This window comes from Narcine bancroftii, chromosome 1, assembly GCF_036971445.1.
Source record: "Narcine bancroftii isolate sNarBan1 chromosome 1, sNarBan1.hap1, whole genome shotgun sequence".
Taxonomy (NCBI): Eukaryota; Metazoa; Chordata; class Chondrichthyes; order Torpediniformes; family Narcinidae; genus Narcine; species Narcine bancroftii.
In genome coordinates this window covers 334,478,927-334,503,560 of record NC_091469.1, presented here as the reverse complement: position 1 = coordinate 334,503,560, position 24,634 = coordinate 334,478,927, and the positions used below count along the sequence as shown (strand labels likewise).

The 24,634-nt window shown below is 41.2% G+C and overlaps 1 protein-coding gene across 2 annotated transcripts in view; it reads right to left on the bottom strand.

Moving 5' to 3' along the window:
• LOC138748721 (tubulin polymerization-promoting protein-like) overlaps positions 1-24,634 on the bottom strand; it is a 51,585-nt gene that overhangs the window by 8,905 nt on the left and 18,046 nt on the right. The window contains exons 2-4 of one of the 2 annotated variants that reach the window (XM_069909375.1): positions 14,385-14,689; positions 2,437-2,590; positions 1,665-1,823 (exon numbers count right to left, since the gene is read on the bottom strand). In XM_069909375.1, coding sequence (XP_069765476.1) covers positions 1,665-1,823; positions 2,437-2,590; positions 14,385-14,677 — 606 coding nt within the window. In that variant the 5' untranslated portion in view covers positions 14,678-14,689. The remainder of the gene's footprint in view (positions 1-1,664; positions 1,824-2,436; positions 2,591-14,384; positions 14,690-24,634) is intronic. The other variant, XM_069909384.1, reaches the window with a different exon arrangement.

Here is a 24,634-nt window from a genome sequence, read left to right as displayed (position 1 = left end):
TTTCTTTTTTTAAAGATTAATTTTTTAAATATGGGTTTAAATTATGGTGGTCATAGATCATACCATTAAATCAGACAGGGATTGTCTAATGTAGTTTACTTGGTTTCTATTCAGAATTATTTTTAAGAAAAATTGTTAAATAAACAAATAGGGATAGGGTTTTTGATTTACATTTATATATATAAATAAATGTTAATTTATAATTTGTTTTATATATACATGACCTGCTATTTGTTTTATTTGAGGACTTTGTATGTAGGATTTACATATTAAACTCAATATATAAAAAAAAGAAATGCCTTATAAAGGCATGGACTAAGTGTTGGAAAATTGGCTTTGGATCAATAGGTATTTCGTGGTCAGTGCTAATGTGATGGACAAGGAGCCTGTATCATGAATGGAGATATGGGAAATGCCTGGAAGTGTATAGAGCATACACTACATGGGACATTTTGGCAAATTTAGTGGCAATCACAAACTAGACCAGGATCTAAAAGGTAATCAGATGAGGCTTGCACAAATATTAACAACTAAATTGTGATGGTGTGGGAGCTGGAGGGAAAAAAAACAATGATGCTTAGAATGATCTCCAGGCCCTATGGGAAAAGGAGAGTCCTGTAGGAGAACTCCCAAAACAGCTGGTGAAAGACTGGCAGATGCTGCATCATCAGAAATTTCAAACGAGCACTGACTTGGCTTAGCTAGTGCTGCATCAGCCTCTTGATGTACAATCAGTTTCTGTGCCATGCAGCTGCTCTGAGTGCAGGTGTGGCAGTGGTCAGACAATAATTCATTTCCTTCAGGAAGACGGTGCAGTGTCTTGATAATGTGAGCAGCTGTACGTGTTCTATGGGAGGTTCCCAGGAACAGACATGCAGGGAAACATCAAATTCTATCAGAACATCAATCAACTTGGTGAAAGGCAGGCACTGGTCTACCTAGTTTTCTGGAGCAAGGAGACCATTGGTTCACAACTCCAAGCTGCAGACTGGCACACTTCAAGGTCCAGGAGTTGCTGGGATCCACGGAAGCTTCATGCAGCACCTCAAAGGGATCAGGTGTGAAGCCCACAACTGAAAGTTCTCTAGCTATGCCACACTGAGGGAATAAAACTGTGTAATAACCCCTCAAACCTATCGCTGATGGAAAATTTTAGAGAAATACCATATTGATATCATGGAAATCTTGTAATCAAATATAATGGTCACGTGTCGGAGGTTCGGATCTGGAGCTTGGTTTGCCAATGGTTTGGTCTGGACCCTGTGTGGCTGTGGAAGCACTGGAGGCGAATCTATGGACACTCAGTGACTCTGACTATAAGAGGCTCTTCAGGTAAATTCTACTGATGGAGAATCTGTTGGCCTTACAGCAGACACTTTTATTACCATGACAAGAAATTGAATCTTGAATTAATGCATGTATTGTGCATCTGCAAATTTTATGAACAAATTATATTTTTGGGAAGATGAATCAAAGAAATTGACTGGGCATTAATTTAAATGTTAATTTTCAGCAAATAGAACAAGCGACTTGCATTTATACAGCAACTTTTATGTCTAGGGATGTCACAAAGTGCTTCAGAGCCCATGTATTAGTTTTTAGTTCCATTACCATTATTATGCAGGCCAACCTAAGGTGTTGCAAGCAGCAAAGTGATACACTACCTGCTCTTCAGGTAGCTTTGGGTCCATGTGATCTGGGTCCCAGATCCACATATTCTCTGTAAGGAAGCGCCTTTGACAGTACAGCTCTTCCTCAGCACTGCTCACCCAGATTTCAGGCTCAAGTATGAACGTAATTGTTGTATAACCCCCAAGAATGGGCTAATAACCGAAAGAACAACAGTCGAAATTTCATCACGGCATTTTTAGGATTTGCAATTTCATTAATAAAAGTAATCAGTAAAAACTACATTCATGGATGACACAAGAATTCAGCTGAGAGAAAATTCTGCCAGCCTTAGTCTCAATTCACATGGTAACACTCAATCCCTTCTGAAGTGAACTTAAGTTAATTCCACCTTTCCAAGACAAGTCAGAATCACTGACAATCACCAGCCTAGCTACTGATGGCCACACTCGGAGGAAGAAATATGGAAAAAGAAAATAATTTTTAAGAAAGTGACGACTTCATCTTCCTTTTTTTGGGGCAGAAATTATATATTGGGGGTCATCATCACATTGTGCTCAAACAGAAAGAGTCAACTTTTAAGGCATTCCACCAAAATAAATGCAGTGAAATTCACGCATCATAAAATGACTCATTTTATATACTGTATTAAACAAATTGTGGAGCAGCAATTGTTGCTGCACTTCCCTGTACTGGGAAGATGCAACAAATCCATTTGACAACAGCTGGGTATATACTTTTAAATGTCATTTGTTGAGAAAGATTAAGCAATGTAGTTAAGACAAAATAAACAAGCTCCTGACATACCGTGACCCCTGATATCAGAGGGGAGTTTCCTTCAATCAACTTGTGAATCTCTTGGATTGCTTCTTCCTCGTTCTTCCCTTTAAATCGCTTCTGCGCAAGTTCTTGAAGAGCTTCTTTGAATTGACCAAAGTTGATTGTCCTAAAAGATTTTGGCCTGAAACACAGAACTTCAGGCATTAAACAGACATTCAGGAGAATTAAAAATAAAAAGCAGTTCCTGCCATTTTCAACCTTCAGTGGTACCGCACAAACTTTCATCCCCAGGCCTTTAACATTCCTGTACACCTACTATTTATTTAAACCTTCAGGACATCCCAAAGGTCTTTACTACAAATTAACTATATCCAACTCCAGTCTCCATTGCTACACAATGAAGGGAAGCAGCCAACCAGCACACAGCAAGTCACACAACAAGCAGAGAAATGATGACCAGATGAGATGATTTAGTGATGTCAGCTGGGGGAGGAATTCCCCGTGTAGAATGAGTTGCAACTTACCAGCCAAGGAGTTCAGCAAGCAACCGAATCGCACACATGCCACGTGTCCTGTGATATATTTTCTTTGAGCAGATGAGCCCAGTTTGGTGGCCACCCCTCCCTTTTCAAAACCAAGTAGAAAGCAATTAACACCCTTTCCAGAATCTGATTAAACACAAGAGCATCAGAATACCTGTATAATAATCCAAGAAACAGGGGCAGAACCAGGCCATCTTGCCTGTTAAGGTTGTCCACCTGGTTGAACAGACATGGACACATCTCCATCTTCCCCACAATCCTCAATGCCCTTATTTTTTCAAAAATCTATCTGTTTTTAATTTGAGTAATATTGTACCTCATGTTTGGACCTGTGGTAATTGTAGGATTTTCTCCAAAATTAACACTTAAAACTTTGGACATAACAACACGCACTGTAACTCCCTTATTCTCCTGCAACTTAAACCTCCAATTTCCTTTCTTGCCTGATCAAGTGTGGCACAATTTCAGTGGTACCTTTTCTATATCCTCAGACTGGCACTGTTAACCTGCACACTGCAACCACCGCGATAAAATAAGCAAGCATCTTGCAGCGAGATCTTCTATGGCCACCTAGATTTAGGTTTTACATCTCACCCAAAAGCTGACACCGATGACAGTGCAACACTCCCTGAGTACTGCATGGATACAACCAAGTCTCTCGAAACAGGGCGGGGTGTGGGAGCACACTTGTTTAATAGTTTATATTACTCATCATGAAACCTCAATTCAAGGAAAGGTTTTCTTCAAAGAACTAAATAGAAAAATGTAGTAAAAATTATATCCTTTCCCCATTCCTACAAAAGACAGAACCTTTAAGGCAGTGACACAATTTGAGGTTCAGAGAATTTTCATAAATCACTTGAATTTCATAAAATGGTGTAACACAATAGGAGACCAATCAAAATGTTATAATTGCCCTTTGAAAGAAATTTGCTCCCACTTGTTTTCTTCCCATACACAAGTTTTTTTAAATTATTTTATCAAATGCATGTTGGTTTTCAAGTTACAATTGAAGGTTTTCACCATACCTTCAGACTGCAACGACTTGCTCTACTAAGTATTCTTCATCTCATGCCAAATAACCAGGAAAGGGGGAAAAAAAATAAGCAGGGTAAAAAAAAAAAATTTCCAACCAATAATTACATTCAACTGATCCACTTCAAGGGAAGATTTTTAAACTCAAGGATTGAAATTCAGACGAAAGTGAGTAGATTCAAATTCACTTCATTACTCCCAAACACAAACTTATTCGAAACGTTGGCTTCACGTACACATTTGAGGTTTGGGTCCTGCAGACCCTCAAGCTGCAATACCCATTAACTGGACAAAAATGGAAAGGTTTCGAGGGTTGAAACATAAAAGTTCTACAATTCCAGCAGGCTTTGCAGGACCTGGAGTGGCCCCAAACTATAGCTGCTGATCATGTTTGTATCCTTCATCCAAAGCTCGACCGCCGGTACCCAATTTGCATTGAATATGCCATTCACTCAGCAGTTCCTGTGCCCACAATATGCTTTCATTTTGACTCCTCATCATTTTCAGTACCCTTGGTCTATTTGCCCTGCAGCCCCAGCTCAGTAACTTTCCTACAGCCCCACAACTCATCAATATAATTTGCAATTCAGGCCTTTTGCTCATTTATTCAAGGATTAAGGAGGTCTTTACCATTAACAAGGAAATATTGGTTGAAGAAATAATCACAGCCATATGCATGAAGCTACCCTAGGTTGAACTAAAAATAGGAATGGTAAATCACAGTGTAATGATAGAGATCGTGGTTGCAATACCTTCCTGTTTGATTATACTTGGCTGCCACCAGGGGCTGATACAGAGCAGGGCACTACAGTATGCTGTATCTGTCATGGAGACTTGCAGCCTCATGGGATCCCTCATGGTGCTGTTTACATCAACTTTAAATTCAAGAATCTTTTCCTTCATCCATGTGTTGTCTCAAGAACTTACACACATATGAATACAAGATGAAACACACAGTTGGGAGTGCACTGCAGACCTCTATAAGCACATTTCTGAAAATCACAAGGGGTGATCTCAATCACTCCTAATGTGACACAGTAAAAGGGGACAGTATCCCTAAACTTCATGCAGAAGAACCTTTTAGTCAAATGCAGCAAGCCCATCAAGGGTTGTAGACACAATGCTTGATTTAGTTTTAGGGAATGAGGATGTGTGGGTGGACATTTTTTTGTGGAGGCAATCTTTAATTCGGTTACATCTAGAGCAGGGGTAGCCAGCATTTTAATTTTTAATCTTTAATTTAGACATACAGCATGGTAACTGGCCATTTCAGGCCATGTGTACGTACCAGGAGTGTAGGTTAATTGGGCGCCACGGACACATTGGCCAAAATGGCCTGTAACTGTGCTGTAAATTAAAGATTAAAAATTATAAGGTTGGCTACTCCTGATCTAGAATTATAGGTAAAGGCCACAGATGAACCAAAGGTAAAGATTTTAAATCAAGTTCGGGAGGAGGGGGTGCTAGAAAGCGGAGTAAGTCACAACCTACAGTGCTCCTGCGAATTTATTAATACAGTATTATTTAACAGCAATCCAGGCAGAGTCCTACCATTTGATTATAGTTGAAGTAAAGAGGAGGGGGTGATGGGGTGGATTTTGAAGTGTTGAAATGCCTAACATAGAGGCAGCATGCAGCAGCCCCAGTGACCTACCTCACTGACTAAAACCTCAACCTCGCCTGATCCTGACACCCCAGGCAGCTCACTGTCAGATCAAGAAGAACAGGTAACTGTCTTCAAGTGGCTAAAGCTAGCAGTGCTGTCTGAACTTCGTAAGGAAATTGTGGAGACCATGAAAATGGAGATAAAATTATATATTGGATAAGAAATGGCTGCCCTTAAATGGGAGCTACAGACTGTAAAATCGCAATTCGTGGCCGAAAAAGTATCCAAGATACCAGACTGAGAGAAATTAAAGATACTGTTAGGGAGATAGAACGTTCAATGTCAGGGTGTACCAATACATCTGCTCAATGCAAAAGAAAATTAAAGTTCTCAGCACCGTTATGATAAACGGATGTGAGGACTTGGAAGCAAGGTCCCAGAGAAATAACATTAGGATAGTGGAGGTTCCCGAAGGAACAGACAGCACGAATAAAAACACAGCATCAGCTTTATTGAAAGAGGCATTCGGACTGGATAAAAGTCTACTGGTGGACTGAGCACACCCACCATGGAGCCAAAACCTGTGCCCATCGGCCACATTACAGTGATGGGTGGATGTCCTATACCGTGCCAGAGAACTCTGCAAGGGAAAACTGAAGGGGATAACTAGCTCAATTTTCCCTGAATTTACTGTGCAAGTGGTCCAAGGTTTTCAGCGACGACAGATGAGAACTGCATACCCTGCAGGGGGTGTGATATGGGTTAATCGATCCATCCTGACTACGGTTCACTTACAGTAACAAGGTGAAGGATTTCCTCTCGGCTGGAGAAGCGAGAGTACGTCAAGACATTGAAAACCAACTGATTAAAGTGCGAGGGCCACTTGTTGGGCATTCTCCTTTTAATCTGCACACCAAACTTGTTAAGGTTGTTTAGGGAGAATTCCAAAACTTATATAATACGGCATTACTACTGTTAAATTTATACATGGATTTACTGGGCTGAACGACGTAGATCTGACCGAAGTGCCTTGCAATGTGTCTGTAAATTTAATTCGAAATTCACAGGAAGAACGGTTATGTTTCTGTTCTACCTAAGCTCACTCTGAGTCCTTGACATTTAGGGGCAAGAACATTAGGGCCACATGGATGCAAAGTGTTGTCCCCACAGCTTAGTCTGAATATGGGGACGAGTGTAGTAAGTATGTGGGTGTGTATGCAGATTTGTTTGAGTATGTAAGGGGGGTTTGGGAGGGGTGGAAACTATCTTGGCACTTGCACTATCTTGGTACAGCCCACAAAATCTAAATGTATAATCCAATGAATCTGAGCACTTCTGGGGGTGGTTGGGGTGGGGGGGGGGGGGGTAGTGAGGAAACACCTGTCAGATTTCTCAGTTGGAATATCAGAGAATTATGAAGCCCATCGAAAGATCAAAAGTTTTCTCCCGTCTAAACTGGTTAAAGCCTGATATAGTATTTATTAGTTTCTTCATTAAACTGGGGGAAAAAAAATCAAATATACACTAAGAGAAATTTTTTCTCACAAATGGCAATCCTTTATGCATTTTTTTTCTCTGAAGTACAAGTGCTTATGGAGTCAAAGACTAACGGTGAGACGGTTATACCAGTACAAATGGTAATATATCGATGATACTGTCAGCAAAGGTGGTCAGGGGATGGGGGTGTCCGGGTGTGTGACTTAGGGTGTATATGTATATGCGTGTTGGTTTATCGGGTTTTTTAAAAATTGGAGCACAATGCACAACATTGTATAATTCATGCAAAGTTGTTTTTGGTGCTCATTCTAAAAACAAACTAAATTGATTTCAAGTTAATAGATTTAGCAGAAGTGAACCAGGAAGACCACAACTGGTAGGAACAGGGGTAGGTAATTTGACTCCTCCAGCCTGCTCTGCCATTCAACAGGATCATGGCTAATCCAAATGGAAGGTCATTCAATCCAAGAGCAAAGGGAGGCATTTCAGAATGGATTCAAGGGATTCCAGATAAATACATTCACACCAAGAGAAAGGGCTGGACTGCCAAATCTAGGGTTCTCTGTATGACAAAGTGGAGATTAGGCAAAAAAAAAAAGCTGTGTGAAACACCCATTGTTTATTCACACGTACATCTAGAAATGCAAAGAAAGAATTTGTTTTCTTTTCAAATCAGAAATGATTTCTTCTCTTTTCAATAATCCATATACAAGGTCCTATGTATAGAAATGTGAGAATGCTATTGGCCCTGTACCTCTATTATCCCAAACAAGAAAATGAAATATTAACATTCAACAAGAAAATAATTCAATATTTCTTCCCCAAATCAAAAACACCCCCCTGGAATTCTTAGTTTGAGCACGTTAAGATTGGAGTCTGAGTAGTCGATAATTGTATCGCTGAGTTTAGATTAAAGAGGGTATTTTAAAAGACATTTCATTTTTCCAAGTCCATGCATCAGATTGTAATATCTCCACACTATCTTGATTTTGGGGGATACTGCTGGTTTCTGACTGGTGGTGAATTTGCTTTACAGATAATTCTCAGGAACAGAACCCTTACATGACCAGGGACAGTTTGTATTTTCAACGAAAATCCAAAAAACTTTTATAAGTAGAGAAGGAATAAGAGGATAACAAAGAGTTCATGAACCCATGGGGTGCAGATCCTGAGTGAATGCTTAATGGAGCATTGCTAATGTTATACTGGGGTGTAAAAAGAGGCTTAATGATAAACCAACCAATTAATACAATTTCAGGGTCAGGCAAATTATTGTAATCCATTTCAAGACACAGTATAAACTTTGATTTAAAAAGTCCCAGAACAGACTGTATGGATTTGATGACTAACCCATAATTTTGTGAGGAGGATCCAAGGAGGGTTGGATTTTAGCAAGGTGTGTGACGAGGTCCCCAAGGGCAAACTGGTCAAAGAGCCTTTGGGATCCATGAGGGAGAGATAAATTAAACCCAAAGTAGATTCAGTTGCAGAAAACAAAGGATGATAGTTGAGTAGTTTGTAATTGAAGGATTTTACCAATGAGGTTCCATAGGTTCCTTTTCCAGCACCAGTGACCAGGGTTCAAACCTGGTGCTGTCTGTAATTGTACGTGCTCCCTGTGTTTTCTCTGAGCTCTTTGGTTTCCTCAAAAAATATACTGGGGTTGTAGGTTAATTGGGTGTAATTGGCATGGGCCAAAAGGATCTGTTACCATGCTTTATGTCTTAAATTTAACATTTAAAATTTTTAATTCATAAATTTAATCAAGAGAGGAGTGAGGTAACAATTGGGAGAGACGCAACAAGAGAATATGCAATTAATGAGAGGCTATTAAGTGGTGTGGAGAAACAGAGGAACCTTGAACTGCATGTTTGCAGATCCTTGAACTGAAGTGGGTCAATAAAGCCTATGGAAATTTTCCCATTATTAATCGAAGCATAGAAGATCAGAGTAGAAAGATTATGTTGGATGAATAAACCATAGTGCTCGAGTACAATTTATAATTCAGGTCACCACATTAGTAAAGGTGTGGATGCCCTGGAGAGGAGATTTACCCAAGTACTGCAAGGGCTGGAAAACAGCAGCAATAAGTCTGGATCATGGAGATGGTATTCCTTAGAATAGAGGAGCGTTAGGGATAGGACCCTCATGGAAAATTATGTAAAGCCTTGATAAAATAGATGGCTGATAATCCAGAGAGCATAAGGGGAAATTAAGAAAAAAAAAAAAATCACACAGAGCAATAGGGGCTGAGAGGCCAGCACCTGAATAACTGTTTTGGACAGAGCCTCATCGGAACCGAACAGTGCTTGGTGCCATGATCTGCAGGTTGCAGACGTGGTGCTGGAAAGTAAGATTAGGTTAAGCTGCTTTTATGATGTGGAGGATCACATGACCTCTGTGTCATAATTTCCTAAAACTCTGCAGAGAAACGCTGTGGAAACAAATACCCAGATTTCACAGTTCGACAGATGAACGAAGATGTAGTTATAAGATAGTAGAGTTTTCTCTGTTTAGATTGTGGCTTCAGTGTCAGGTTTCAATCTGAAATCTCAAAGAAACTTCAAAACTATAAATGCTGCATTCTTGAACAAACAAAAAGAAGCTGTAGGTGTTCATTGTGCCGGGCAGCATCTATCAGTAGAAATGGTCCATCAACATTTCAAATCGCAATATCTAACAAAGCTTTCAACACATAAGGATATTGTTCCCAAGAGGTACATTAAATCAAACTGACTAATCTCAAAGGGACTATCAGAGACACTCTCCAGACATAGAGTTCCATTAATAATACTGCGACTTCTTATCGGATCATATTCAAAGCACAGACCTGATCAGGAAGCTAATGAATTTTACAAAGTGCTTTCGTGCCTGCTCCCACACTCTCCATCTTTCCAACACCCTGCGAGTTCCTCGTCCTCAAGCACTTTGTTTCAACTCCCTTTGAAATTATTTCTAAAATATGTTCTCATCACACTCCAGGTTAGATGCAGAAGTGAAAAATAATTTGGAAGTACTAGATCCTCGAATCTTTCGCCTTTCCACAGTGCATCAGATGGAACAGATTCTCTGTTCCAAAACCCGCCGTCCTGAAATTCTCCACAAAGACACCTCATCACCAACAATGTGTTTGGAAACAATATGGACTTTTCACAGGCCTTGTTGACTTGCTCCATATGCCCAGACTTCCAAACTTCCTTGAGATAGAACATCCAGAAATCTTCAAAGGAGCTCCAGTGCTAATCACTGATCTGGCTAGTTCTCTTAGGTTTTAATACTTCTAACTATAAACATGGAACCCACATTATAAATTCTTAAGTTCTGAAATGTGATAGCAGTTAAAAGCCAATAGACCTCGAAGAAGAGCCATGCTCAACTCACTGTCACTGGAGCAGATGAAAAGGTCTTTATACTTTCTGACTCATCAGTTGCAACTGGAATCATGAACTTTAACAGAAAAGCTCCAAGAATATCAAAACAAAAACAACTGCTCACCAACTCAAAATAATGCACATAATGAGAGAGATATGTTGGCAAAAATCCTCTTGAATGAGAAACGGTCATTATAGCAACCACAGGACAATACATCATCAGTGCGAGTATCATCCAAAACTCAGGATTCCCAGATTGTCACCAGCTGACATTTCAAAGAGAAGTTTCAATAGTTCACACTGCAATTTTAAAATTAAAGACACATAAAAATCAGATTTACACATTGGCTACAGCTTCCAACTGGATTCATACCTCCATAAAAACTTAATGCTACAATACAAAATCCTTAATAAGTGTTCATTTCTCATAAAGTGACTGGATCTAATCCAAAGTGAATGACTAAAGGTCTTGCAGGGGTTTGGGAGAGGACCAAACTCAGACTTTTAATCAAGTTGAAATGATGAATGTCCGCAATATGTAGACTATTCTTAACCATTATTATTAGTCAACATTTGGTTTTTTAAAGACCCATAAGGAAATATCCCAGCCAGAATTCTATTTTATTTTACTTTATAAAGCTACATATTACCTACCATTGACTATTCCAGCAAGTAAAACAAGAATTCTTTCTGCTGTCCTAATTTTAACACAGACAGTAGAAATATTTGATTTCAAATTTGACACCGGTAATCAATTTTGTCCATCCCACGATACGAGATCTTACCTTCACCTGTATAATATTCAAATGGAAGGTTCCAGCACATTTTCCTGACTCATTGGCAATAAATTTAGATCATATCCAGGTTTTCATTTTCTCAAACAACTCAGATTGGCAATAGATAACCTTGACACTTCCCATGGATTATTGATCTGTAAATTTGTTGTGGTATTATTAACCAGCTTTAACTTCCACAGAACTGCAGACCTTTCTCCTTTTTTCTTGCCTCCTTTCCTTGCCCCACTTCTGCCCCATCACCAGAGCTTGGTTAGAACTTTCCTGGAAAAACCCCTTGATGGGGGCAGCTCAGTTCACAAAGCAGTTCGTGCAACACCGTTACAGCACCAGCCATTGGAACCGGGGTTTGAAATCTGCACTGTAAGGAGTTGTACATTCTCTTGTGTCTACGTGGGTTTCCCCTGGGGTCTCTGGTTTCTTCCCACCTTTCAAAACGTACTGGGGTTGTGGGTTCATCGGATGTATTGGGCAGCACGGGCTCATGGGCTGAAATGGTTTGTTACCATGATGTGTGCATAAATTTAAAATTAAAAAAAGGAAGTAACACATTTTATGGTTTTTAGACTGCAATGTTGGGAAAATTGCAGAAAAAATTTAAAAATTACTGCCCGTGTGGTCATCCACACTATTATCCCTCTATTTCTCTCCTTTCCTTGTAAATTCCATCATCCAAAACAATGAAGTAAGATAAACTTGAATGTCCAAGGAAACTGAGCAAGAGATAACAGGAAACTAGGCATGCCCACTAAATTAAAAGGGAAATACTAATAGCAGGATGAAATCTTTAACATCCCACCCCCCCGCCCCCCCCCCCCCAAAACCTCTATTGGGAAGGGTTGTGGCTGCCATATGACAGCACTTCCCCCTACCTAATCAGAGGGCACACCAGTTGCCAATCAAAGTTTGGTTCCACCCCACCCACTAGTGGACATTTTGCTGTTAGCCCATGCAAATTGACTGGACTCTCCAGCCTGCCTGTAATTGGATTAACCATCCTGGCACCGAGCCAATGGTGCCTGCTAACAACCTGGGCTGGACCTTCCAGCACTATAAAGGTGCCATGTGTTCTCTCTTTGCCAGATTGGGATCACCCTGCTTCATTCCAGGCCTAGAAATGTTGAAGGCTGCTGGAGAAACTGTTGGTAGGATGTGCACTGTTAAAAGGGTTGGGAGTGTTTAATTAGTGTCCCTTGTAGCACAGAGCTGTGCCTACACTGAGTCAAGGGGTGCTGAGGCATTGTAGTGATATTTTTCCTTGGTCATTGTATGTACCAGTTCATTGTGATAGTGTGTGTGTGTGTGTGTGTGTGTGTGTGTGTGTGTGTGTGTGTGTGTGTGTGTGTGTGTGTGTGTGTGTGTGTGTGTGTTCCCACACCATTTTCCCCACGTTTGTTATTAATTATCCGCTATTCCTTTCCCATGGCTGCTGTAAAGTGTGTGTGCACGCACGCTGCATCAGTTACCATTTCCCACATTTGCCTTCAAATTCTTCCCTACCAAAACTATGTTCAGTGTCCTGCCTTTAAGACCTACCAAACCTGTTTCCTCACTCACAACACCACCCACCCCACCACTACCATCAATCTCTCTGCAACTGACACTGGTCTGCGCTGATTTAAGGCAAAGCCCACTGTGGAATAGCCAACGTTTTACCTTTGGGAAAATAAGGGAAATGGAGAATACAGAATTAGTGGAAGCAATTGTAAACTAAGGAATATGATTTCCACACATTTAGAAAGGCCATGGCCTAATTAGGGACAAACAGTATGGTTTTGTAGGGCAGGTAATGTTTTACAAACTTAATTGAGCTTTTGAGGTGACAATGGTGGTTAATTGATGGTAAAGGTGTGGATATTGTCAAATGGAGTTAAGCATGACATTTGACAAGGTCCTTTATGGTAGACTGATCCAGAAGATAAATATACATGGGATCCATGGTGAATTGATCATTTCGATTCCAGAATGGCTGGCAAATGGAAGACAGAAGGTAGTGGTGGAAAGGTTATTCTGTCTGGAGGCCTGTGACCAGTGGTGTTGGGACCCCTGTTGTTCGTGATATAGGTAAATGATGAAAGAAAATAGAGATGGGTAGGTGAGTAAGTTGACAGAAAGATTGGTGGAGTTGTGAAAAGGGTAGAGGGTTATCAAAGAATATAACAGTACAGAGATCACATACCAATATGGACAGAAAAATGGCAGATGGATTTAATCTGAGCAACTCCCCTCGACATTTCATGCTGAGACCACTGTGAAATGCCCCAAAATCAACATATTAGTTGTCACCACTGAGCATAGTATTTACTACACCATCCACGTAAATACTGTGCCTACAAGAGATGGGCACTCTCCAGTGAGTGAATCACTTGTGTTTCTATGAACAATCAAGAAATTCTTCTTGCCTTGTCAGTGCATCATCCAGAAACTGCCCATCTGAATGTCTAAACATCACGTTAAACACCTGTTCTCATCAGTTCTAGCACACTGTGACTAGAGAACCACCTACAACATGCTCGTGGACCTCTTTATCTTCCCAATTTGTAGGTTTTGCAAACGAGACTCTTGGAGTTTGCCAAGTTGGAATAACGGAAGAATTCAGCCACTGAAGTTGGAACTCGAGGGCCAAACCCATCGGGACCATTGCCTGAAGAGGGCGCACAAAATCAGTGAACCGGTGCGGACTCGAAAGGCCAACATGGCCGGTTTCCGCTCCGTAAATGGTTATATGGTTATATGCTCTGTTGCTATTCATCTCAGCTACTCAGAAAGCACCTCCCAGAGGATAATGGCAGCAGCACCTACAGATTCTCCTCCAAGACACAGAGCAACCTGACTTCATGTTCAGTAGATGGAAATCCCCACACAAATACCCTGGGCAGTAACATTCCCAGAAAGACTGGAAAGCTTACGGCTCACCACCACTTTCTTAAGTGATGTTATGAATGAGCAATAAATGCTGGTATTGATGGCACTGCAAGTGCCCTGTGAATGAATTAAAACAAAGCAATGCAAGTTGAATAGATCAAGACAACATCCATCACCATGTCGCACTAAAAAATGTCTCCACTTTAACAATGCTTCAATTGACAAATGAGATTACTTCAGTTTAAACAGCTTGTAAAGGACATACTTGACTTTGGAAAAGACAATATCAATGTCTGTGGTCGTCACATTCTTCCCATCTATAATGCTGCAGTCTTTACATAACTTTGACCAATTTTTCCCATTCATGTCTCTACCCGTGGCTCTCGTGTCTCCGTGAATGGCAAATTTCCTGAAGGCTTCTTCGAGGGCACTGAGTCCTTGCAATGCATCAGCTCCCCCGTCTGTGCCATTAGAATTCAACACATGACATTTTGCTTTTTCCTTTGCCCGCTCACTCTTGGCTGCTCCTCTTACTGATTTGGCTTTGCATTCAGCCATTTTGCTTCACAACTGGGGGGGAAAAAAAAGAACAATAAAGTTTTAGACACGAGCAGAGAGCACTTCAAAACAAAAGTTACAGGAGCTTCCTTTATGGGACTACATCGAACATTGCTTTCAAATGCCTTGACTTTTCTCCATATTGTATATGTGTGCTATAATCATTCTAACGTCTCTTAAGCTAATATATTTTATGAAAAAGGAGAGCTTCAGTGCAAGCGTCTTTGAATATAGTTTGAATTGTGGTTTTCTGATTAAAACTGCCTTGACCAGCATTTATCCTTCAACCAACATTATTAAATCTGACTATTGCTGTCCTTGGGATGTAGCTTGCAAAATCTAATTCCTTGCTGTTTCTCTCTTTAGTTTTATTTTATTTTCACTGTCCAGAAAACAATAGGAAACACCTGAAGCTATGAAAAGAATGGTACGAATATGAGCTCTTTGCTTTGATAATGTTGAAATTCATAATTGTATATGACTTGAGAAAATTACATATAGCTTAAGGAATAGATATCATATATTTTGGAAAATATGGCGCCATATTTGCAGAGTGTTGGAATGAATGTTTAATCATTTCTCTGGTAGCCTCAATCCTTTATTTGATGGTATATATGATTTCTGGAAAAGAACTCTCTGGACAATCTCTGGCCTTTCTTCTTACATCTTGTATCCTTTTCATTCTTTCCTGGGGCTTTAGTGGGGGGTGGGGGTGGTGGGTGGAGTGAGATAGATAGATAGATTAAACACATGTTTAATGGATTAGACTATTTAAAGATTTGTATTGTACATTTTACTTGGTGTTTAAAAACTTGTAAATAAAATATTTTTTAAAAGATAGCGTTGAAATGTCAAATTCAAAGAGGGTAAAAGAATGAATATTAGGAATAACCCTTTGTAGGTAGTTTTCCTATCCATACCTGCCTTGTACTCAAGAGGGAATTTGGTTAAGTGGAATGGCCCAACTGTATTCCCCATCTTAATTCCAGAAAGCCATACCAGTTGGCAGAATGTCTAAGATGTTTTGGGCTCACTTGGTTCAAGCCATCTTTCATACAAAACAAGGGATTATCAAACAACAAACCCAATCCTTCCCTGCTTATGCTGCATGTCAAAGCTTTTGGGCAGATTTATTGGGCAGAATCCCTCTACGTTTGAAAATTAGGTGTTTACTTACAATGTGAAACCCTGAACTTGCTGGTCTTCATAAATACAAGCAGTATTACCACTTACCAGTAAGCTTCAGCCCATGTCAGCAAATAGAAGCTTAATCACAAATGTAATGGTCAATACATCTGAAAGTGTATATTCCTGAGAAGGGGTTAAGTCTGCATCCACTGATCAAATAACCAGAATCCATCTAGATCAGTGAACATGAACATGTTCTTTACCCAGAGGAAAGGGTTTGAGGGGTTAAGAGTCCATAGAAACTAGGAGCAGGAGTAGGTCATTCTGCCCCGATCATGGCTTATCATGTGACCTCAGTACACTATTCTTGCTTTCTCTCCATGCCACTTGATCCCTCTAGCCACAAGGACTCAATTTTCAATATATCTATGATCCCTATAGCCACAAGGACTCCATTTTCAATATATCTAATGAAATGACCTCAACAACTTTCTGTTGAAGGGAGTTCCACAAGTTCACAATTCACAGAGAAATTTCTCCTCCTCTCTGTCCTAAATAGCTTGCCCCTTATCCTTACACGGTGATTCCTTGTTTTGGACTTTCCCCAACATCAGGAACATTCCTCCTGCATCCAATTATTGAGTCCTGTTGGAATTTTACAGATCTCAATAAGATTTCCTCTCGTTCTTCTAAATTCCAATGTATAGCCTTCATTTATCCAGTCCTACTTCATACATCAGTCCAGCCACACCTGTGATCAGTCTGGTGAATCTTCTCTGCACTCCCTCAATAGCAAGAATGCCCTTCCTCGAATTCAGAGGCCAAAACTGCACATGATACTCAGGGCATGGCCTCACCTAAAGCCTCCCTGCTTCAGGAGAGGCCAACATGCCATTTGCTCTCTTCAATACCTGCATCCCAACCTCCACTGCCTTATGCACCATGACACTTTGGTCTCTTGGACCTCCCCTTTTCCTAATTTGTGAGCAATTAAATATTCTGCCTTCCTATTATTGCCAAAGTGGATAACCACACATTTATCTGCATTATATTTCACCTGCCATATATTTGCCCCCTTTCCTATCGGCTGAAATCTCCTTGCAGCCTCTTAGAATTTTTTTTTTAAGTAGGATTCTGACTTGGTGGTGTTCAGGCATAATCCTATAGATGGCTACTATGCATTCTGCCATCCCTCTTAGTGCCTTCTGCAAACTTGGAGTGATTATATTCAATCCCTTCATCTAGATCAGTGGTTTTCAAACTATTTATTTCCACTCACATCCCACCTTAAGCAATCCCTATGCCATAGGTGTTCTGTGATTAGTAAGGGTTTGCTTAATATCGTAGATGAGCAGGAAGGTTGAAAATGACTTTTAATTGTACCTAATTGACTCATTATGTGCACGGTTTCATAACTCCAAAGGAAATGGGTCAATGATAATTTTACTCAAGCAAAATATTTCAGTAATAATTGGGTCTGGAGCAGTGGTTCTCAACCTTCCCTTCCCACTCACATATCCCTTACAGATCACAAAGCACCTATGGCATAGGGATTACTTAAGGTGATATGTGTGTGGAAAGAGAGAGTTTAAAAATCACTGATCTATACCATTACAAGTAGCTGGGGTCCCAGCACTGAAACTTATGGTATCCCATCAGTAACTGCCAATCTCATTACCACCTTTTGCTTCTTGGCTGCCAACCAGTTCTCTCTCTACATCAATATCTTATCTCCTGTACCACGTTCTCTAATTTTGCACCTTAATTTCTTGTACAGGACATAAAAAAGACTTCTGAAAGTCCAAAACACCACAGTAATTGGTTCACCTTTTTCCACTTTTTGGTAACATTCTCAAAAAATCCTGGAGAGTTTGTCAAGCACGATTTCCCTTTCATAAGTCCAGGCTAACTTGGACTAATCCTGTCACTCCTCTCCAAATGTACGTCAATCACTTTCTCCACGACCGTCATCAGGTTAACTGGTCTACAATTCCCTAATTTCTCTCTCCCCTTCCTTAAAAAGCAGGGTCACATTAGCATCACTCCAATCAATGACAATACACTTGATGCTTTCCACAAATACATGCTTTCCAAAAGTAGACTACAGAAATCCCTACTAAACATCCCGCACTAGATCAGGTATACAAATGATTAAAAAGATGTTTCACTTCAAGTCAGCCTCCCCAATTTATACTGGGATTAATAAATTAGAGAGGTATAATTAAACGTGTGAATTACTGTGCAGTTGATAATGAACAAATGCAGCTCAATTCCATTTCAGTCCCCTGGCTAACATGCTACAGAAACTGAAATACTCTCAAGAACTGGTACTTCACATGGGCAGTAGAATCCCTCCAAACAATGTAATAGAGTCATAAAATAATGCAAGCTCACAGTAACATCCTTCCTCTGACCCTTTAAATCCAGCACTCACTATGGTTTAAATAAAATATGATTATTGCATGGGATATTTTTTATTCTCCAAAAAAGTTCGAAAGCATATTACAACCAAAAAAAATCCATGAAATAAAATCATGATGGCAATGTCATTTTGAGCTAGGACAGTGGTTCTTAACCTTTTTCTTTCCACTCACAGACAACTTCAAGTATTCCCTCTGCCATCGGTGCTCTGTGATGAGTCAGGGATTGCTTAAGGTGGGATGTGTGGGAAGGTTGAGAATCACTGGTCTAGACACAATTGTTACTGAAATATTTTTCTTGAGAAAAACTGTCATTGGCCCATTTCCTTTGGAGTTATGAAACCGCGCACATATGAGTCAATTAGGTATGATTAAAAGAGTGGTTTTCAAACTTTTTCTTCCCATTCACGTACCACCTAAGTAACCCCTTACTAATCACAGGGCACCGGGATTACTTAAAGTGGTCTGTGAGTGGAAAGAAAAAGGTTAAGAAGCATTGAGCTGCGCAATATGCCACAATCACCAATGAGGAAAAAAAAACGGATTAACTATTTATGTTTATTTTGAGAGAAAAGCAGGAATTACTCTTTATCAGGAAGGGGCACAGAAGGTTGTGTGAGGCTAAGGTTTAACATCTCCACTACAAAAAAGTGCGCCTCCAACATCACCACATTTCCTTTATTCTGGGGTCTCAGCCCAAAACACTGCACAAGGCCCTGAACATAGAACATTACAGCACAGTACAGGCTCTTCAGCCAAAAAACAAAACCCTCAGATTCCTTTTGTTTTCATCCGTGTGCCTTTCCAAGGTTCTCTTAAAAGCCCCCATTGTTCCAGCCTCCACCACCCTCAAATCTCAGTGTAAAAAAAAACTTACCTCCGATGTCTCCCCTACACTTTTCTCCTTCACTTTGTTCAGCTGTCCTCTGGTGTTTGCTACTCCCTCCCTGGGATAAAGTGGTGAGTGTTTACCTTATCCATGCCTCTCAAAATCTTGTAGACCTCTATTAAGTCACCTCTCATCTTTCTTTCCTCCTAAAAGAAAATCCTCAGCTCTACTAACCTTACCTCATAACACTTATTTTCCAGTTCAGGCAACATCCTGGTAAATCTTCTCTGCACCCTCTCCATAGCTTCCACATCCTTCCTGTAATGAGGTGACTAGAACTGAACACAATATTCTAATTGTGATCTCACCAGAGATTTATAGAGCTCCAACATCTCCTCATGACTCTTGAGCAGCATACCACAGGCCTTCTTAACTATCCTATCAACCTGTGTGGCAACTTTCAAATTTGTATGGATTTGGACTCCAAGATCCATCTGTTCATTCACACTAAGTATCCTACTATTAACCGTGTCTTCTTGCCTTCAAGTTTGACCTTCTAAAATGCATCGCCTCACGATTTAACTCCATCTGCCACTTGTCTGCCCACCTCTACATCCTGTCTATATCCTATTGTAACCTACAACAAACTTCATCACTATCCACAACACCTCCACCTTCATATCATCTGAAAACTAACTGACCAATCCCTCCACTTATTCTTCCAGGTCATTTATAAAAACCACAAAGAGCAGGGTTCCCAGTGCAGATCCCTATGGAACTTCACCAGTCACTGTCCTCCAGACAGAATACTCTCTGTCCACCACCATCTCTGTTTTCTACAGGCAAGCCAATTCTGAGAGTAAAGTTCCATGAATCCCATGCCTCATGACTTTCTGAATGAGCCTCTCATGGGGGACTTTGTCAAATGCCTGACTAAAATCCATATACACATCTACCGCCCTCCATTCATCAATTTGTTTTGTAACCTCTTCAATGAACTCAATTAAGCTCATGAGGCATGACCTTCCCCTTACGAAGTCATGCTGTCTATCCCTGAGAAGACTCCCTATGAGTTTTTTTTTAAACAAGAGAACCACATTTGCCACCATTCTCCAATCCTCTGGCACCTCCCACATGGCCAAGGAGGAAGCAAAGATCATCATCATCACCTCAGAAATCTCTTCCTTTCCTTCCCTTCCCATTGCAACCTGGGGTATATCTCATCCAATCCCAAAGACTTAGCCCTCCAAATATTTTGAAGATCCAATACTTCCTCTTTCTTAATCACAACATGGTCCAAAACACAAGCCTGTTCTATTCTGACCACCTCCCCACCTTTCTTCTCCTCCCCCCCTCCCCACCCCCCCAACCAAGGTCCTTTTCTCTGGTGAATACTGAAGCAAAGTTTTAATTTAGGACCTCCTCCGCCTCGAGGCACATGTTGCCTCATTAATCATTAAACTGCCCCTCCTTCATTCTGGTCATCCTTTGCTTGTCACATACGCATAGAATGCCTTGGGGTTCTCTTTAAACCTACATGCCAAGGCCTTCTCATGTCCCCTTTGAGATCTCCTAAATTCTTTCTTAAGTTCCTTCCTAGCTATCATATAATTCTCATAAACCCCCCTGTTTTTCCCAACTCTAATGTATGCTTCCTTCTTCCTTTTAACTACTTGCTTCACTGCTTTGTCAAGCATTGTTCCCTTTCCAACCATCTCTTCCCTGTTTCAGTTGTATAAACTTATCCAAAACCCTGTGCAAGTGGCCCCTACACATCCTCCACATTACTTCTGTGCTTTCTCCCGAGAACAACTGTTTCCAATTTACTTTCCCCAGTTCCTACCTCATCCCATCATAATTAGCCCTTCCCAATTAAACTCTTTACCATGTGGTTTGTTTATTTTTCCTGTTCATAGCTATGCTAAAGCTCAGCAAGTTTTGGTCACTCTCCCCAAAATTTTCCCCCACCAAGAGGTCTGTCATCTGACTAGATTCATTACCCAGTATGGCCTTTCCTCCATTGGCTGGTCCACATTTTGTGTCAGGAATCCTTCTTGGACCTGCTTGACAAATTCTGCCCCATCTATCCCTCTTGCAGTAAGGAGGAGCCAGTCAATATTTGGGAAGTTGAAGTCTCACATCACAACAACCCTGTATGTCCCACACCATTCCAAACTCTGCCTGCTTTTCAAGTCTTCAGTGTCCCAAGAGCTATTTGGGGACCTAGAGACGGTAATTGCTCCCTTCCCATTTCTGACTTCCACCAACATCGACTCAGTAGACAACCCTCCACAGCATCCTTCAGCTACAATATTATCCCTATCCAGTAATGTTACTCCCCCTTTATTACCTCCTATCCCTTTTAAAATATCTAAATGCCCGTATCTGCAACAGCCAGTCCTGTCCTTGCCTCAGCCGCAATATCATAATTCCATGTACTGATCCATGCTCTGTTCATCTTTATTCCTCATACTCGTTGCATTGAAAGAGACACATTTCAAACCCTCCAACTGATTACATTTCTGCTTCCACCCCTGCCTGTTCTTCCTCACAAACCCACAACACATTACATCATTTCCACCTTCTACTCTATTCAGCTCTCACATTCTTGTTCCCATCCCCCCTGACAAATTAGTTTAAATTCTACCCAACAGCACTAGCAAACCTTCCCACCACAATATTGGTCCCCCTCCTGTTCCGGTGCAGCCCATCCTTTTTGTACAGGTCAGATCTTCCCCAGAAGAGATCGCACTGATCCACATACCTGAACCCCTGTACCAATTCTTCAGCCACGCGTTCATCTGCCACAACCTCCCATTTCTGGCACGTGGCACAGGCAGCAATCCCGAGATTCCCACCCTTGAGGTCCTGCTTTTCAGCTTCCTACATTCCCTCTTCAGGACCTCATCCCTACTCCTATCCCCCACCCCCCCCCAAACTAAAAACAAAAAGGGACAAGAAAACCACAATAGTACTTCACTTTCCAATACTTTTAAACATGTATGTGTAAATATATATTCAAACATATAACCATTTACAGCACAAAAACAGGCCATTTTGGCCCTACTAGTCCATGCTGAACATCTTCTCCCGTCCATATACCAATCCAACTTTTCCTTGAATATTAACTTGATATATATATATATATATGAAAAATCTATATACATGGCAGAGGTGGTAGAAGTGAGACCGATATTAATATTCAAGGAAAAGTTGGATTGGTATATGGACGGGAGAGATGTGCAGGGTTATAGGCCGAATGCGGGTCAGTGGGACTAGGTGAGAGAATATATATATATATTATATACATACACATAGAGACCTATAAGAGAAAGGGTATGTGCAAGATTTAAAATGTTAATACCAACAATTTGTAAATATGGGCTGAGTCTCAATTCTTGTTCACTTTATTCTCCCATCTCCAATGAACACTAACATTCAAGACTTTTAAAAAAAACAGAGACCCACACACAGACAGAGACCCACACACAGACAGAGACCCACACACAGACAGAGACCCACACACAGACAGAGACCCACACACAGACAGAGACCCACACACAGACAGAGACCCACACACAGACAGAGACCCACACACAGACAGAGACCCACACACAGACAGAGACCCACACACAGACAGAGACCCACACACAGACAGAGACCCACACACAGACAGAGACCCACACACAGACAGAGACCCACACACAGACAGAGACCCACACACAGACAGAGACCCACACACAGACAGAGACCCACACACACACAGAGACCCACACACACACAGAGACCCACACACACACAGAGACCCACACACACACAGAGACCCACACACACACACAGACCCACACACACACACAGACCCACACACACACACAGACCCACACACACACACAGACCCACACACACACACAGACCCACACACACACACAGACCCACACACACACACAGACCCACACACACACACAGACCCACACACACACACAGACCCACACACACACACAGACCCACACACACACACAGACCCACACACACACACAGACCCACACACACACACAGACCCACACACACACAGAGACCCACACACACACAGAGACCCACACACACACAGAGACCCACACACACACAGAGACCCACACACACACAGAGACCCACACACACAGAGACACCCACACACACAGAGACACCCACACACACAGAGACACCCACACACACAGAGACACCCACACACACAGAGACACCCACACACACAGAGACACCCACACACACAGAGACACCCACACACACAGAGACACCCACACACACAGAGACACCCACACACACAGAGACACCCACACACACAGAGACACCCACACACACAGAGACACCCACACACACAGAGACACCCACACACACACAGACAGAATGCCTCTGATGTTTATTTCCAGGCTGGTTTCCAGCACAGTTTAATTTGAAATTTTGGACACTCCAGATAATCTGACAAGATTGTTCAGTCTAAATGTAACTTGGACTCGAGTTTTCCCCACCATTCAATTGTGCCCAATCTGCCTTTTCACCAACCCTTGCTAATCTTTCTCCACACTGATTTTCCACAGTACACTTACATCTCCCTAAAAATAGTTTAAAAACCATTTCAATGACCCTCTGAAGCATTTTCAAGACTCCTCGCTTCCAGAGAAAAATTCACTCCCTTTTCATTAGTGATCCAGAGTTCTGCATTTTTCCATCAGGAGGAAAACTCCTTCCCACATCACTTCCGTCAATAGCCCTCAGGATAACATAGGCTTCATCAGTTCCCCCTCATCTTCTAATCTCCAGTGGATTCACTCCTTTTCAACTGAATCTTTCCTCGTAAGACAACACACCCACTCCCTTTATCAGCAAAGTAAACCAATCCAATCTACTTCCGATCCATTTACATTCTTCCTTAAACAAGGAGATCGACACTGTACTCCAGATATGGTCTCAAGTCCAAGCATAACCTCCCAAATTTTGTATTCAATTCTCCTCACAATTAATTATTATTTTAGCTTTGCCTATTATTTGCTCGTCATAGCTAATCATGCACTAAAACACCCAGTTCTCTCTGCACCTCAGAGCTCAGCAATCTGGGTAACCTATGCCTATCCCTGCTCTCTTGTGTTTTCCATGTCCTCCTCACAACTTGTTTACCCACTACATATGCTCCCTTACTTACGATGGTTTGACTTGTGATCTTTCAAAGTTATGATGGAACAATAGAGTGACTGTCATTATTTACTTTCATATATGTTAAAGTAGGGTCATGGCAAGCATAATTGATTTTTCCAATAAACAGTAATTCCTCCAAGGAGAATTCTTTGTAGCCTCCTCGGTCAATTACTTCTTTTAGTTGGAAAGCTCGCAGGGACTGATACAGTGCTATCGTGAGAGAGCGGGACAGTGGAATCAGTGTGGGGACCAATACAGCACAGGTTGGGAGAGAGTGGGGCAGTGGGATCAGTATAGAGATTGATACAATACTGTCAGGGGAGAGCTGGGCATTGCGATCAATGTATGACTGATACAGAGCTATTGGGGGAAAGCAGGGCAGTGGGATCAGTG